The 17,041-nt window shown below is 47.1% G+C and overlaps 1 protein-coding gene across 2 annotated transcripts in view; it reads right to left on the reverse strand.

Annotated features, from left to right (window-relative positions):
- ANXA13 (annexin A13) overlaps window positions 1-17,041 on the reverse strand; it is a 60,110-nt gene that overhangs the window by 11,682 nt on the left and 31,387 nt on the right. For both annotated transcript variants that reach the window (XM_059395119.1, XM_059395118.1), the window contains 6 exons: window positions 7,923-8,017; window positions 4,490-4,660; window positions 2,075-2,108; window positions 1,664-1,743; window positions 968-1,036; window positions 449-550 (listed from right to left, as the gene is read on the reverse strand). In XM_059395119.1, coding sequence (XP_059251102.1) covers window positions 449-550; window positions 968-1,036; window positions 1,664-1,743; window positions 2,075-2,108; window positions 4,490-4,660; window positions 7,923-8,017 — 551 coding nt within the window. The remainder of the gene's footprint in view (window positions 1-448; window positions 551-967; window positions 1,037-1,663; window positions 1,744-2,074; window positions 2,109-4,489; window positions 4,661-7,922; window positions 8,018-17,041) is intronic.

Here is a 17,041-nt window from a genome sequence, read left to right on the forward strand (position 1 = left end):
TTTTACAAATGAGTACAGAGAGGTCGGGTCACCTGCCAGTGATAGGACCAGGATTTGAACCTGGATGCTGACTCGAAGGCTTTGCTCCTCAACGTGGCTCTCCTCTGCTTGCCTAGTCTAGGTTGGAAAATGGGTTTCCCAACCTTGGCACTGCATTTGGGCTGGATAATTCTTTGCTGAGCTGCCCTGGGGGTGTTTAGTGGCATCCCTGGCCTCAATCTACTAGATGCTATTAGCACAGTCTCCCCACCACCCAAGCGACACCCTGGAATGTTTCCAGACGTTCTCAAATATCCCTTGAGGTGGGGGAGAAGCCAAATCACTTCCGATTAAGCATGACTGTTGTCAGAGACCCCCCCCCCCCCGCAGTTCCTGATCCCTGATCTTCTTCCAGAGATAAGAAGTTTTAGTGGAATCCCGCCTGTTACCCTAGGACTTGTTTACTTACCATCTGGTAGGCTAGAAAGGTGGCCCGTAATTGCTTGTGGCTCCTCTTGGCCAGGACTTCAGTGAAGGCGAGCTCGTCAGTGCCCCAGCGGCCTTCCCCTGCCTTGTGGGCCAAAAGCAAACATTCTGAAAAAAGCCTTTTGCAGAAAGACTGAGTATCCTGTTCTGTGACCAGGCCTCATTGGCAGGAAATCATAAAATATACACCGAATAGAAGTCAAGTTGATCGAAGAAGCATGTGAGGCTTTCACCTCGAGTAGACTTCACATATTTATGTATATTATTCATGTCCTCCCTTGTTCCAAAGTGGATCTGATGTGGTCAACTCTGGAGTGCAGGAGTAGGAACAATTCTTAGGGTTTCACGAAGACTGTGTATATGAAGAACTATTTTAAAGATCATACTTATTTCTTAAGTAACTCCCGCTTTCATGACATAAAGAGATGTTTGCGTAAAACAGCGCTAATAAATTTTTGAAAAGAGAAAGAATGAGCTGAGGCCCGCTGGCCAGCCCACTTACATCATACAGATTTTTGGCATCCTGACCAGCTAGATCTTTGTCCACATCATCTCCTTCATCGCGATCAGCCTAGAGAAATTGACACGTTGTTATTAACTTGAGCTCCTGCTTGACCACAGAAGACAGAAAGAGAAAGTCCTGGAAAGCTGGGGGCCATCTCAGAGGGGTGGCGTGGAGGAGGTGGGAGCCCGGCAGAGCCACAGTGTTGCTCTTTGCTGCCATCTTTAGGGCACAACTGATAAACAGAGTAACTTCTGAGACAACACTTGGGTTTTCTTTCTTGTAGGAACAAGGGTCCCTCCAAACCCCAGGACCTTGAAGCAGGCTGAAAGCAACCTCATAATGTCCCCTAGAGTGACTTCATTGGAAAGTTAATAGTGTTCCTTTAGAAGTATCGCTTTTCACCCCTCGGAGGTTCCTGGTATGGAAGAACCCTGAGACTTGGTCCTGGAAGGTCCTGGAAGTCTAAGCTAAGTAAGCCCTTTGTGGCAGGCAGAATTCTAGGTTGACCCTGAGCAGCCCAGCCTTGCATGATCCCCTGCCCTTGAATGGGGCTATTAAGACCTGTGAATGTAAGCTGTCACTCCTATGATTGTGTTACATTACTACACAAAGGAAGTTTTACAGATATTATTCAGGTCTGTAATCAGTTGAGTTGATCAAAAGAGAAGTTCCTCTTAGTGGGGCTGATCTTACCTGTAGCAGGGACACCAGAATCTTTTTTAGGTTTCCACTGGTATCAGCTTTGACATCTGATTCAAGGCTCCTGTCAAATACTTTCAAAGACGAAAAAGGGAGGGGGAGAAAGCAGATGATTTCTTTCCCAGAGGTATTTTAAAAGGAATGTTCTGTAAAATTTATTTATTTTTAAGTTTTTATTTATTTATTTATCTGAGAGAGAGCGAGCGACTGAGTGTACAAGCAGCGGGAGCAGCAGAGGTCAGAGGGAGAAGCTGACTCCCTGCTGAGCCGGGCCCGATGCAGGGCTCCCATCCTAGGATTCTGGGATTATGACCTGGGCTGAAGGCAGACGCCTCACTGACTGAGCCACCCAGCTGCCCCAAAAGGAACATTCTTTACCCAAAGTCAGAACAAAAAGTCACTTACACCTTTGATAGGCTTCCTTAATGGCGATGATCTCCTAGGAAGAGTAGTAAAAGAAAAATCATTACTCCAAAGTGGGATGATCAGTAGGAACCACATAGAGGGAAGCGGCTGGAGCCAGACTCTGGACTCAGGATGCCTCTAGAACTTCCTCCAGAGAGAACCACGCCTGGTTCCCTGGAGGTGTGAAGAAGCCCCTTGTGCAAACTTTCCAAGCCACACAAGTGACATGCGCACACTCCTTAGTTAAAAGCAAAACTACTAGTGCCAAGCTAACATCTGACCGCCCACCGCCTCACCCCATCTCATGTCCCCATCCCCACTCTGTTCGTCAATGCCACAAGCTCAGTGAGTATCTGCCCAAGGATCCGTCTTCCCCTCTGTACAGGGATGGATGGGCTACTGCAAATATATAGCATTGTTCCGTGAATGCATTAGGAAAGTGCCATACTGTATATGTTGTTCTTTGACTTATTTTTTCACTAAGACGCCTTGGAGATCCAGCTCTGTTGATGCGTAGTCACCGGGTGTTTTTTCAGGGATACAAAATGTTCCATCCCATAATAAGCCACCGCTTATTCAGCCAACCTCCCGATGGCTGGACATTTAGGTTGTTTCCAGTTTCTCTCTACCTGAAACAGGCTTCGTTCAGTCCACGGGATGCTGTGTGCAGGAGGGCAGGCCTCTCTCTAGAGTGTGGAGTGGGAAGATGTGCTTTTTGTATTTCAATGACTCGCGCTGAGTGGCCCCTTCGGGAGCTGCCTCAGTTTACATTTAAGCCAGCCGGGTCTGAGAGCAGGCGTTTCCCCAAAGCTTCACCGGGAAGCTGTTTAAGAGAGTCAGCAGGCAACCGGGGGTGGGGGGGAGGTGGTGGGGGCAGGGGAGGTGGTGGGGGCAGGGGAGGTGGTGGGGGCAGGTGGTGGGGACAGGGGAAGGTGAGGAGCCTGCGGGGACGTGAGGGGACACAGGGGCTGGTGGCCACTGACCACTTGTGGCCATGCAGCTCTTTCCACTCTCCGCCTTCCAACCCGCTGCCGGGATCTGTCTGAACCTGAGGGCTGCTCTCTCCCTACTTTTCTTCTCTCTATTGGCACCTCTACTTGATCTGGAGGGAAAAAGAGCTTGTTTGTTGTTTGAGAGCAGGGCTTGAAGGAAACTAGATTGAGGAGGAACCACATGTGGTCAAATAACAGAATAATAATGACTGGAACCTTGCCAAGGCAGGCTGCCGACTGACCCCATATTGGATGCCTCCTGGCTGGGACTACGGTGTTTCCAGAAGGTGGGGGATGTTGAGTCGGGAACGCTGTGTATCTACTAGACCAAACTGACAGCATCCTCCTTTGCTGACCCTTCCCCATGGTCCGGTCCTGAGTGGAAACTCCCTGAAATGGAGGGGTTTTATTCTCTTGTGGAAAGAAGAGAAGTCCAGGGATGCTTAGGAAGGGGGTTTTGGGGTTGAGGCTGTAGCTTGGAGCATGGTCGTGCTTCAAGAAATATGCTGGACAGCACAGGCTGAGCAGAAGGAACCAACCCAGGGTCGTCCGCACTCAAGGCTTTGAAAACAACATTTCAGCATCAGAGCTCTGTTGAAGCTTTTCCTTGCTGTCTGCTCCAGACGCTGCTTCTGTTTCCTACCTGGAGGCTTCAAAGAATGTTTGGACTTTCTGCCGTTTTCCTTGCTGGACTTCCCCATCCGACATGGCGCGTGGTTGTGGAAGACGGAAGGGGTCTCTGAATGATGATTTGTGGACCCAGTCTGCCCTTGATGAGTTCCCTGGGCCTAACGGCTTCTGGAACCAACAATGAGGCTTCTACCAAAACCTTCACAAAGGCTCTTTCCAGCTCCTGAAAGGTCAGCGTGTGCCCAAGGGACAGGGGGTAAGGTCTGCTGAGAGAGGCAGAGGGAAACCTCCAGGAAGGTGCCGGAAGCCAGGAAGGGTGTCGCTGGGATCCCCGTCTGCACCACCTGCCTCTGTGCCTCTTTGCAGTCCTACTGGTACTCTAGGCTAGACGACAACCGCGGACAAGGCAGCTGCACAAGCGCGCGTCGACCATGCATTGCGTTATTTGTGCCAGAAGACCTGCAAACCCAGGCTGGGAAGAGCAAAGTAGAATCTTGCCTCCTGCATATAAAACTCTGCATTCCTTTAAGAGAAACAAAAGCTACGTCAACACAGCTGTTCTGGAAGGATCTAGTCTGTCAAGCCAAGGGCAGCAACACCAAAACTGACAGCCGGAAGATTGGGAGAGAGAGCTCTCCTGCACAGGACAAGCAGACGCATTTCTGTCCGGACGCTGGTTCAGCCCCCGAGTAGAATGCAGAGAATCGTTTTCCTTCTGGCCGCTGCTACCGTCTCTGACGGGCGTATGAATGCTCCCTCAGGGGCTGGGGCTGAAGGCTTGGCTGGAACTAACCTTATTGCTTCTTGTGCACAGGATCTCGATGAGCACCGCCTCATCTGTGCCCAGACCTTTCATGGCCTTTTGCAGTTGCCGGGCATCATACTCGCTGGGGCGGTCCAGGAGGGCCAAGGCTGTCTTCTCAAAGTTCCCACTCAGTTCACTCTTGAACACCTCCTCCAGGTCCTGTAGGAAGACAGCAAGAGCCCTGACTGGGGAGGGGCCCAAAGCAGAGGGACAGGTGTGGCTCTCCCCTCTGCATGGCCTCAGGGTCAACAGGAAAACTTCCAAGGACACTTAGGGAGGGGAGTGAGGGGACAGAGCTCTACCGGCATGAGTGACCTGCTCTGGAGGACACTGGTGGCAGTCACCTTCCTAGCCAGAGACTTCCTCTCCATCTTGTCCTTGGGCTGGCAGATAGGCAGAGAAGATTCCTTGCTTAAGGCTGAAGACCCCAAAGATGAAGGACAGTAATAGCCAGCATTTGCTGGACATTTTAGGGTTCAGAAAGCCTTCTCCCTGATCTTCAGAACAGCCCCAGCAGGAGAAGGATTGGCATGATTCCCATTTACTGACCCAAAAACTTGCCCCCAAACACTTGTTCGACTAGAAAGGACTGAACTATGGGTTTGTTATCTCTAAGAGGGGGTCAGATCCTTTGTCATCCAAATGGGAATGGGTTTGAGAGCGCAGGGGCAACAATAAAGTAGCAATCCTTGCAGGCACACAGCAGGAATAACGGACCGTCCTGAGCTCACCACGTGTAGTTGTTTTGGTTAACTTGTTAAACCTGAATAGGAGACACGTGGGAGCACTCAGGGAGAAGAAACGAAGTATGTGAAATGCCCACTGGCACCTGTTTTTAGCAAGTGTCCATCATCATGGGTATTTTCTGGCAAGTGCCTCTTATTATAGGTAAACTGCCTGCTCCTACCAGTGTCTCTCTGACATGATGGGTTAATGATGAAAGGGACAAGAATTGGTATTCAGTCTAACTAGAGTCGCCAGTGCCCCCAACGTCAGTCAAGGACCTCAAAGCAGGACCTTCCTATCCAGATGGCCCCCAGTGGGTCAGACCAGCGGGGTGGGGGAACCCCCGGAGCAGCTAGCATCTTGGGAACCCAAATCACAGCACTTAGTGGGTCTGGCCACTTGGCAACGCGACATGATGGCTAACGACATGGTCCCAGCAGCCGTGTGACTTTGGAAATGTATTTTTGCCAAATGTCAGTTTCCTGCTCTGGAACATGCGGGGTGGGTAATAAGACTCCCTCCTTAGGGTTTTTGGGAGAAATAGCAGAGACAATCCGTATAAAACCCAAGCACAGTGCCTGGCACCCTTTACATGTTCAGTGAGTGAGTATTATTATTATTCTGTGCTGCAAGGAACTTTTGAAGAATGGACTCATCAGCCCTTTCTCACATGAACTTCTGAGCTCTGAGCCTGGGAGAAAAACTTCGAAGACTTTGTCTTATGGGATCTGCAGTCTCAAGTGGGGGCCGTGGTATTACTGTATTACTGCTATTACTGTCTCCGTCTTAAGTCTCTGTCTAATGCTGCATCCCGGGAAGGCAGGCCTGCGGTCAGTGCCCCACAGTGTGGATCCACCCGAAGACTGGACCTGACTTTTCAGGCCAGACAGCCATTGTATAGAACTTGAGGGGAGAGAAATCCCAGCTGCCTACTCTTTCAAGCCACAAGCATGAAAACAAATTCCTGTGTGTTTAGATTCTGTTTGGACACAGAAGCTGGCTCGAGATCTCTCTGCTCTAATACTGGTTTTCCTGCTCACTAGCTGTGTCACCTTAAGGTGCGTGTTCTCTTTGGAACTCCGTTGATGGGGGGACCTAGATTGGTCCCTTGCCAGGGTCTTTGAGCTTCAGATGTGATTCCAGACCACCTCCTTGGCAGTCCCGGCTGTCTGAAGCATCCATGAACTGGTGTGTAAGTAAATGATGGGCACATGTTGGTGTTGCAAACTTTGAAGCTGGAAATGCCCAAGTGACCTTTAGCAAAGCCCCTAAGTCCTCACCTCGAGCTCATTTACTCTGCTTTACCCTCAGGCTTAAGAAGCCTGATCTGACTTTCCACGAGGGCAGGGTGGGGGGTAGGTAGATGGGGCACATGAGAGGCTGCTATGGTTAGGCACGCCGACGAGGATTAAAGTTCAATGTCGTTCAACTCCATTCCATGCAGCTGAACTGCAGATTCACCTACTTTGGTCAATGTCTTCAAGGAATGACATTGACCAGTCCGACCGAGAAAAGAGTTGCAGAGAAACTGTAAAAGCACAGCCATCTGGGCCACGTAGTGTGGAAAGAAACAGCTCCTCTCGTGGCAATGGGTTCTTTAGGAGTGGACGCTGGCCCCGGACTCAAAAGAGTGGGATTGGAGTGTTGGCTATTTTCCTTACTAAACATGTGATTTTGCATGAGTCATGTATGCAGGGGAGCTGCAAGTTTCCTCTCTGTAAAATGGAAACAGTCAAACCTAGAATAGCTTCCTTTTACTGACAGGTGCTATCAGGAGGCTGGCTGATTCTCTCAGCAACCTGGGAAGAAAGGTAAATCACCACTTTCATTCTGTGTGTGAGGACACCAGGGTCTAAAGAGATCATTGCCTGCCCAGAGTCAAGTAAGTAAGAAAACCCATTTCTCTACCTATTTATACATAGACGGATTGAAACTGTAAAGGTTTTATAAATATGGATTCGAATATAGCATAATGATCATATGCTGTATTTGATTATTTTTGATTATTTGATTATTATATATGATTATTCATATATTTGATTATATATGATTATTCATTTTGTATGCTAATAATTCTAATGACATTAAGAAAAGGTTAAATTGTGTCCATCCCATATTAATAAAGAAAATAGAAACCCTAATGCACACTTAAAGATTTCTATATGTAACACCATCAGCAACAACAAAAAGAAGAAAAGAAACATGAAGAAAGAAAACACGTGTTCATGTTTAATGAAATGGAGGTTTGTGTTTTGTTTGCCTTTTTTTTTTTTTTAGTTTTCTGTCATAATCACTTACGGAGAATGCATCATTCTTGAAGCCTAGTGAATAGATGAAGAATTCTTGTATGAAGACCCACCTGTGAAAACCAGGTCCCAAGTCCCTGGCCTATCTGTATGGTAATAGGTAGAAATGGTCCAAATGAGTGGGGAAATGACAGGGGGATTATAGAGTAAGGAAGTCGATTTTCAGAAAGGGTTTAGGAGTACTGATTTTGTAGGCTATTAAGTTAACAACACGATTTCAGTTTTTCTGTAATCAGTTAAAATTGTAAAGAGTAGTTTCACCTTGTTTTCTCTTGAGCTAACTCGGTAAAGCTTTAAAGATATTCTGTGCTGCCTTGGGAGTGTAGAGCAAGCAGAGACTGCCTAGGCCAAGGCTGTGTGTGCCTGCTTGCAAGGACCCTTGGAATCACCTTGCCATACGTTGCCTTGTACTTCTGCTTGATTTGTTGCCTCTCATCAGATGTCCTGCTTGATAATATCTCAATGATGGCTGGTTCATCGGTTCCTAAAGTGCAAGAGAAAGACACAAGGCCAAGAGTGAGTAAGAAAGAAGATGGAGGGGCGCCTGGGTGGCTCAGTGGGTTAAAGCCTCTGCCTTCAGCTCAGGTCATGATCCCAGGGTCCTGGGTTCGAGCCCCGCATTGGGCTCTCTGCTCAGTGGGGAGCCTGCTTCCCCATCTTTCTCTGCCTGCCTCTCTGCCTACTTGTGATTTCTGTCTGTCAAATGAATAGATGAAATCTTAAAAAAAAAGAAAAAAAAAAAGAAAGAAAGAAGATGGAGGTTGATTTTGGTTAATTCTCAGGAAGCTAGGGCCATGGTCAGAAGTTCTGGGGGGAACTTAGATGGACCCTTTAGCATTAAAATCTTGTGGAAAAGTGTACTCTTTTCACTCACTTGAGAGATATCCATGGGGGCCTCACATTGTGTGAAGCACGGTGCTGGGCATTTTAGGAGAAAGAGGAATGGGTATGGCCTTAATTTCACTCAAGAGAAAAGAGAACAAATGTCCACACAGAAACTTGCACAGGAATGTTCACTGCTGCATCATTCATAAATGGCTAAAAGGTGGAAACATCCTGAATGCCCATCAGTAGACAAATGGATGAACAAATGTGGTATGTCTAAACAACAGAGCATTATTTGGCCCGAAAAAGGAATAAAGTAGTGATACATGCTTCAGTTCGAATGAACCTTGAAACATCCTGCTAAGTGAAAGAAGGCAGTCAGGGAAGACCACACATTACGTTATTCCATCCCTAGGAAGTGCGGAATAGGGAAATCTGTAGAGACGGAAAGTGGTGTGGGGGGGGGGGGGGGGGTGGGCAGGGGGTAATGACGAAAGAGCAGGAGGTTTCTTTTTCAGTGATGAAAATGTTCGAAATTGACCGTGGAGATGCTTTCACATATCTGTAAATATATTAAAAACCAGTGAATTGTATACTTTAAATGGGTGAATTGCATGGTATGTGAATTTATACCTCAGTAAAACTGAACAATCCCCCCCCCCCAAAAAAAAGGTGTGGTTTGTTCCTTGGTCTCCATGTACTTCAAACTGAATGGAAAAGATCAAAATATAAGCCCCTGGGGCGCCTGGGTGGCTCAGTGGGTTAAGCCTCTGCCTTCGGCTCAGGTCATGATCTCAGGGTCCTGGGATCGAGCCCCGCATTGGGCTCTCTGCTCAGCAGGGGGCCTGCTTCCTCCTCTCTCTCTGTGATCTCTGTCAAATAAATAAATTAAAAATAAAATAAAATAAAATATAGGCCCCGATTGCTACAAGATCAAGTCCACCTATAACCCTGTCCATCTCAAGAAAGAAGTCCTAATGAAAGTTTGTCCCGCTCTGGGGGTTTTGCACGGCATCATGGGTAGTTGCCTCTTTAAACTTCTGACTGTTACATCTTTAAATTACACTTTTTCTAAAAAGTTTTTTTTTTCCTGATGCTCAAAGCAGTGCATACTCATTGTGGGCAACTTAATCAGTACCCAAACCTTAATGAATAAGAAAGAAGAGGAGACTATCCTTTTTAGAATCTCCGTAGAGACAGGGTTGGAAAAATGCTCCAGGTACTGAAGGTATGGGAATGAGAAAATGGCAAACCCTGAATTACGTTCTTCAGCCCGGATTCACAGAAGTCCTCTTCCTTTACTGACTGTGTGATATATACATGTGTATATACATATACATACACATATATACATACATGCATACAGACACACCACTGACGTTGAATAATGCAGGGATTGGGGTACCAATTCCCCTTGCAGTAGAAAATTCATGTATAACTTGTGAGTCTCCAAAAACATAAGGATTTAAGTAATAGTCTACTGTTGAACAGAAGGCCTACTGATAACATAAACAGCCCATTGACATTTTTTTGTATGTTTTGTGTATCATATATTATATTCCTACAATAAACTAGAGAAAAGTAAATGTTGCTGAGAAAATCATAGAGAAAACACAGTTATAGTACTATAAAAAATCTGCATATAAGTGGACCCATTCAGTTCCAACCTGTGTTGCTCAAGGGTCAACCATATATGAAGATCTCACTAAGACATTAAACACATGATGTTGTTGACATTTTGCAAAGGACAGGGGCTGAATGAGTTGATTAAAAGAAAAATGTTATGTTTCTATTACTCAGATTGATCAAAATCATGGGAGGTGGTAGCTGAATGATCAAGGCTTGAAAGCCTGTTACAGAATGTCGACTCTGGCCACAAAGAGTCAGTGAGAGGGCCACATGAGGACGGAGGAGAGGAGAGGTGTGTCTCTAAACCCAGAAACAGCTGAGGCCACCAGAAGCAGAGCAGAAGCCTGGGGCAGGTCCTTCCTAGTGCCTTCAGTGGGGAGGACAGCCTGCCATCTCCTTGACCTCAAGACTCTGGCTTCCAGGACTGGGAGACTGTAGGTCTCTGCTGTTTGAAGCCACGTGGTTACTGGGGTTCTCGTTATAGCAGCTCTAGGAAACTCATACACCCGCTACCCTCCACAGCATCTTGAGATTTCAAGAAAGCAGCCCCAAACCCTCTCTTCACAACCGGAGTCTGGAGAGTCCTACATTGGCCTGTTCCCACTCCTTCTTCTGATGACTGCTCCCTATGACCTGCATGGGTTTGGTCACTTTTGAAGGGACCTGAATTAGTTGAACTTGCGTGATTGCTCCTAACCAGCTGAGCGATCAGGATCCATAAGGAACAAGGGTGGTAGATGCCTTTGATGCCTTTTGGTGAAAGGAGTAGGGGGAAGGCAAATCTGGGCCATGCGTGCGGGAAGGTGCAGAAGTGGGGGCATCACTGTAGAGAGGGGGAAGGGACTAAAAAGACTGTCCTCTGTCTTTGCTGGCAGAGGCTGAGGTGTTCTACCCATGTCTCGCCTCGGGCACCGTCCCCCTCAGCAGCACTTGGGGTGACGGGGATAGGAGAGCCGCGGGCCGGTCCTGGCAAGCCACTAGCTTTGTGTCCTCAGACTGTTCACGTAGTCTCAGGGATTAGTTCCACCGGCACAATTCTGGGAAGACCTAGCTGTTTGATTCCAGCTGGAGAAACAGAAAATTCTAGGATGAGCTCACCTATGAGAGAGCGGTGATTAATCGCCGCCTAGTTCTGGGTCAGTTGGAGCGCTGTTACTGATGTTGTTCCTCTGAATTTTTTCCTGCAGCTCCACCTTGGTCACGGGTGTCCAATTACTTGCTCTGTAACTTTTCTTTTTTAAACTTCTGAGGGCCAGAAATCCACTTCAGAAGGGATTTCTTTTTCTCACAAAGAAAATTCTCTCCTGAATCAGCCCCCCCTTTTTTTTTCTACGAGGACAGCTCCTGCCCGGGTCGAGGACCTGCGCATCTCAGACTCGGCTCCCTGCCGGTGTCGCCCCGGAAGGAACCCTCCTACTCCCACCTGAGAAGGTGGCCTTTTCTACTTCCCAGGTGGCCCATCACCAGCCTGTGCCAGCCAGGAATCTGGGGCTTCTCCCTGGCTCCCTCTTTCCCCTCACCCCATATCCAACTAGTTACCATTAAGATCTCACGATTCCACGTCCTTGGTATCTCTCAGACCCACTCATTTCTCTTCACGTTGACCTCTGTCGCATTGCTTAGCACGATCACGGATACCCAAAGGGGGTTCCTGCGTTATACACACCTTTTCCAACCAGCATTCACTATCCCCAGAACATGCTTCCTTAGGAGCAGCTTGCCTGCTCATTCTTCTGTATCAAAGTTATAATATCAGGCCCTTGAAATCCAGAATAGAGTCTCAACGCTTTCGTAGGGCATATGAGGCCTTTTGGAGTTGCTTCTACTTGCCTTTCAAAGTCATGTGCCTCCCGTCCGCCCTCTCCCAGCTTTTCCATAAACCATGGGCAGCTCTGAGAACAAGCAACACTTCCTTTCTCACCTCTGGGTCTTCGCATGGCATCTTCCCTCTACCTGGGACACCTCTTTGACCCTCACCTTTGCTCCCACTCCTCCTTTAGGATTCAACTCAATGCACTTACTCAGAACAGATGAAACGTTCCGCCTTCTGTGTCCCTCATGTGGCTATGGGACAGGGTGGTTCGCTCACTGCTGAATCCACATAGAAACCTCTCAGTATTCATCAGACAACTTGTTGAATGCGTGGGTATTTAAATGCATGCATATATGGGTGAATGAATGAATGAATGAATGAATGAGTGAATAAATACTTTTGGGTAGCCTTCTGAAGGACCTTGTCTCTGCATTGGTGTAAGCTGCATGGGCCACTTGGGTGGGCTCTTTGGAGCAAAGACCAACTAGAAATCTTCTACTCTGATGTCAGAGTCAACCCCTATCTGGATAATTCAGGAAAGTCAAACTTTTTAAAATAATGTTTTTCAGATTTTCCTTCCTGGAATGCTTTAGAAAGTGAGACCAGGGACCAAAGCCGTTCTGGGATGGCTCAGCAGGAGCCTGGAGCTTGGGGGAAAGCCTGGAAATGACCAGATTTCCCTCAAGCCCTTTGAATCTGGGTCTCAGGTTTATCCTGGGAGCCTTTCCCACTACCCGACCAAGGAGTGATTTACTGAACAATGACCTCATTTTACATTTCACAATATGTGTGTCATATAAGCAGTCTGTGCTGCTGAACAATTTCCTGTAAACATTTACAATGGTTTGAGGCACTGGGGCCAGGCCCCAGTGGTTCTGGGAAAGACTTCTTAAAAACAAGAAGGAACCTCAGCCCTGCCTGTGCATCGGACACTGAAGGGTAATTAAACAGTAGAGGTCAGGCCCAGGGTGATCGGCCTCCTCGATTTTGCTCTCCCAGCAATTTTCTGGGAGGAAACTGAGCTGAGTTCCAGCAGGAGGGAGGCCGTTGGGTTTGAAGTGCCCTCTGCTTCACACCCGGGGCCCCTGTGCCACAGGAGGGATCTGGGAGGCATGCTGTGGGCGGGGGCTCGGCTTCCCAGTCCCCTGGTGTCTCTTTTGCAAATGGGGGTGTAGGGAAGGTAGAGGAAGCCATGAGTGGGAGAACCTTGTCTGCCAGGAAGGTCACTGCTTTTCACTTGTCCACTGTATTCATTTCCTGAGACTCCCATAACAATTACCACAAACTCTGTGGCTTAAAACAGCAATGTATTAATACCCTCACGACTCAGAGACTAGAAGTCTGAAATCATGTTGTCAGCACGGCCACACTCCCACCAGAGACTCTGGGGTTAAATCTGTTCCTCGCTTCTTCCAACTTCCAGAGGCTGATGGCAACCTTTAGCTCTCAGCTTCTGGAATATTACTCCATGCTCTGCTTTGGCTCCGCATGGCCTCTCCCTGACTGTCTGCTTCTCTTCTGCCTCTTTCTCTCATTCTTCTTTTTTTTTAAATTTATTTATTTATTTAAGTAATCTCTGCATCCAACACGGGACTCGAACTCACAACGCTCACCATCAAAATTGCATGCTCTGAAAGACTGAGCCAGTCTTTCTCTTTTAAAGACATCTGTCAATGGATTTAGGGCCCACCCAGGTAATCCAGAAGGGCCTTTTCAAGGTCCTTAACTTAATTACATCTGCAAAGACCTTTTTCCCAATTAAGATCACATTCATGGGTTCTGGGTGCACATATCTTTGGGGGGAGCATCAATCCACCGAGTCCACCCACAGTGATGCAGAACAAAGGCCGCTCAAGGGCAGGCCTCCTCGCTGCTCATACTGATCTACTGGGCTTTATGGGGATTTGGGGTCTGGATTTATTGTTCGAAAGGAGCAGACCAGCATGTGATGAGGCCCAAAGACGGGCTGAGCACAGTGCTGTCTCCTTATCCTCAGCTGCTCTCTGTAGCGAGGCATGATTAGCCCCATTCTGCAGTTGAGAAAACTAAGGTCATGGCATCAGTAGGCACCCGGGCAGGGCCTCAAACCCAGGTCCGAAGTTCATTCCCATGCCTGGTGAGAGAAAGAGAATTGGGCTTGGGATCACAAGATCTGAGTTCTAGACCTAGCTCCCCTCCAGGGTGGCTTGAGCAATGTTAACTGGATTACGGATGGACTTTGTTCCCCAAAGCGAGGTCCTGGGACTCGTAGGACAAGCAACACCTGGGAACTTACTAGAAATGCAGGATCTCAGAAACTGCTTGGAACTACCAGTTTGAATCTGCATGTGAACACCCAGTGAGAAGTGAGAAGTGTGAACTAGAACTAGGGTAATCTCCATAGCAGCTTTTCCTTCTGGAGCCTCTTTCTGTATTTCTTTGAGGGAGAATGACAAGCATCCTGTTACATTTCAGAAAGGATAATGGGTGCAGGGTCCACACTCTTTCAGGTTTAAGTCATTCTCCTCAGAAGGGCCAGCAGAGGGGCACAGAGTTCCAAGAGGAAGGCCCGACAAAGAGTATCAGTGTAGGAAGGAGGGTAAAAGGCTGCTCTGGGTTAACCAAGACCCAGACCACACACATTGTCAGGACCTAGGAAAGGAGGGGCACCAAAGAAACACGGAAATCTGTAAGTTTTATGTGATTTGGAAAAATCAAATATTATTTTAGGATATAGCATCTTATTTTGAATCCTGTTGGATTAGTGGGTGGGGAGTGCACAAAATCTTTTCGATTGAGTAGGGCCCCTAGATCCACTCTGCCTGTGGCTATGGGAGACATGAAGTATGGCTGGATCAAGTTGAAATGTTTTTTAAGTGTAGAATCCACACCATCTTTTGAAGACTTAATGCGAAAAAAAAAAGTTGTCAAATATTAATAATTTTTAGATTGTTGAGATTATATTTTTGATACAGAATTGACTTAGCTAGTGTATATTCTTAAAACTAATTTCACCTGCTTTTTAAAATTTGGCTTCTCAAAAATTTAAAATGACTTATATCATTCACCTTTGTGGCTATGGGACAGTATGACCCTAGACATGTGAAGCCAGCCCTGGCAGGTCTGGGATATCAATGAGATGGTTGCATGGTCCTGCAGAAAAATCTTTCCAATGATGCAATTTTGCTTTGGCTTGGCACTTTTGGGGGTGGGGGGGATGGGTGAGCCTGGTGGTGGTTATTAAGGAGGCATGTATTGCATGGAGCACTGGGTGTGATGCATAATCAATGAATCTTAGAACACTGAAAAAATTAAATTAAATTAAAAAAAAAAGATTGATTTGTTTGAGGCAGAGAGAGAGAACGGAGGGGCAGAGGAAGAGAGAGAATCTCACGCAGACTCCCCGCTGAGCGCAGAGCCTAACATGGTGCTTGAGCTCATGACCTGAGCCAAAACCAAGAGTCAGATGCTCAACTGATTGAGCCACCCAGGTGCCCCTGGCTTGTACTTTTTATAGAGGTTGGAATTCTAGAATTCCAGACCTTCAATCAAATCATAGCTTTCCAAGATGGCCCTAGTTTCCAATCACCCTATCCCCATTTCCCAACTCTGTGGCTGTGGGCAAGATATTTAACCTTTGAGTGTCAGCATTCTCATCTGTTAGATCACTAGAAGACAGCTTTACAGAGTTGTTGAGAAGGTTACACAAGACGACCTGTGTGCAGTGCCCAGCTTAGCACGTGGCACGTGGAAGGTGCTCTACAACAGTAATCAGCACAACAGTAGTCCCCCCTTGAAGCCACATCCAAAAAGGAGAAGAAAACTCTGATTTTGGCATTTCAGCAGGTGCTCCATCTGTGCTTTTTGAAATAACTCACTATGTGGCGAAGAATGTGGAGATGTATCATTGAGTGCAGCTGAGTTATGTCCACACCCACTTCACTCCTGTCTCCAACCCACATCCAGGTGTCAGGACCTCACTTGAGAAGCAGCAGGGAAGCACCTGTGAGTCTAGCTCAGCCACTCAGCAAGACTCAGAACTATAAACATCCTGCCATTTCCAGGCAAACATGGCTCCCGGCAGCTGTTGTCCAAATACAACATAAGCCAGGTCAGGATATGAGCAAGAAGCAGATCCTCTCTGCTGAGCTTTCTTCTTCTCCTTTTTTTTTTTTTTTAAATTTAATTTAATTTTATTTATTTTGACAGACAGAGATCACAAGTAGGCAGAGAGGCAGGCAGAGAGAGAGGAAGGGAAGCAGGCTCCCTGCCGAGCAGAAAGCCCAACTTGGGGCTCCATCCCAGGACCCTGAGATCATGACCTGAGCTGAAGGCAGAGGCTTTAACCCACTAAGCCACCCAGGCGCCCCTGCTGAGCTTTCTTCTGGTGCCCTCCCCTCCCAAACCAAGCAAGCTAGTTGTCATCCTTCATTTCCAGCTCCCTCTCCCTCTGATTTACTCAAGAACCCTTACTATGTAGAAATCCCTTTTCCACTTTCGTACTAGACCTTCTCCAACCCCAACTCGCTTGGAACTTCTCCAGCATTTCTTGGGCAAGACAGATTATTTTATATTCATGTAGTTCCTTATATTGAAGCAAAATATCTCTTTTTAGAACTTCTGCTATGGATCCCGGTTCTTTCTCTGGAGTCACACAAAGAATTTATGGCCATATTTGTTCTACCACAATACTCATTCTTAGGGAAGTAAATCTTCACTGATTTACTTCTAAGTAAAAAATCTAGCACTTGTTTTTGCAAAAACAATATGCCAAGTGAAAGAAGCCAGATGCAAAAGGTCACACTTGGCATGATTCCATTTATATGAAATGTCCAGAATAGGCAAATCTATGAGACAGAAAGTGGACTATGATTGCCTAGGACTGAAGGGAGGAGGGGGTGGGGAGTCACTGCTAATAGAAATGGGTTTTTTGGGGGGGCCACTGGAAATGTTCTGGAATTAAAAATGATGTTTACCGATCCTGTGAATATACTAAAACCCAGGTTTCTGGGATTAGAAACACACCTGCTCCTTGGGTCTCAAAGTCTCTCCGCATGGCCATATTTCAAGATGCTCTCCCCTTCATCTCACCTTCTCACTGGGGTTCCCTTCTTCTTGATCTCTTTCTTCGTCTCTTAGTCTTAGTCATGCACTTACCTTAGGCGTCAATGTAAATGGCTTCTCTGGTCTTGACCTTGGCCACAGTTTTATGTTTACTTGGTCTATGTCTAGATGCAGTTCCCAGATCCCTGATCCAGATTT

This window comes from Mustela nigripes, chromosome 3, assembly GCF_022355385.1.
Source record: "Mustela nigripes isolate SB6536 chromosome 3, MUSNIG.SB6536, whole genome shotgun sequence".
Lineage (NCBI taxonomy): Eukaryota > Metazoa > Chordata > Mammalia > Carnivora > Mustelidae > Mustela > Mustela nigripes.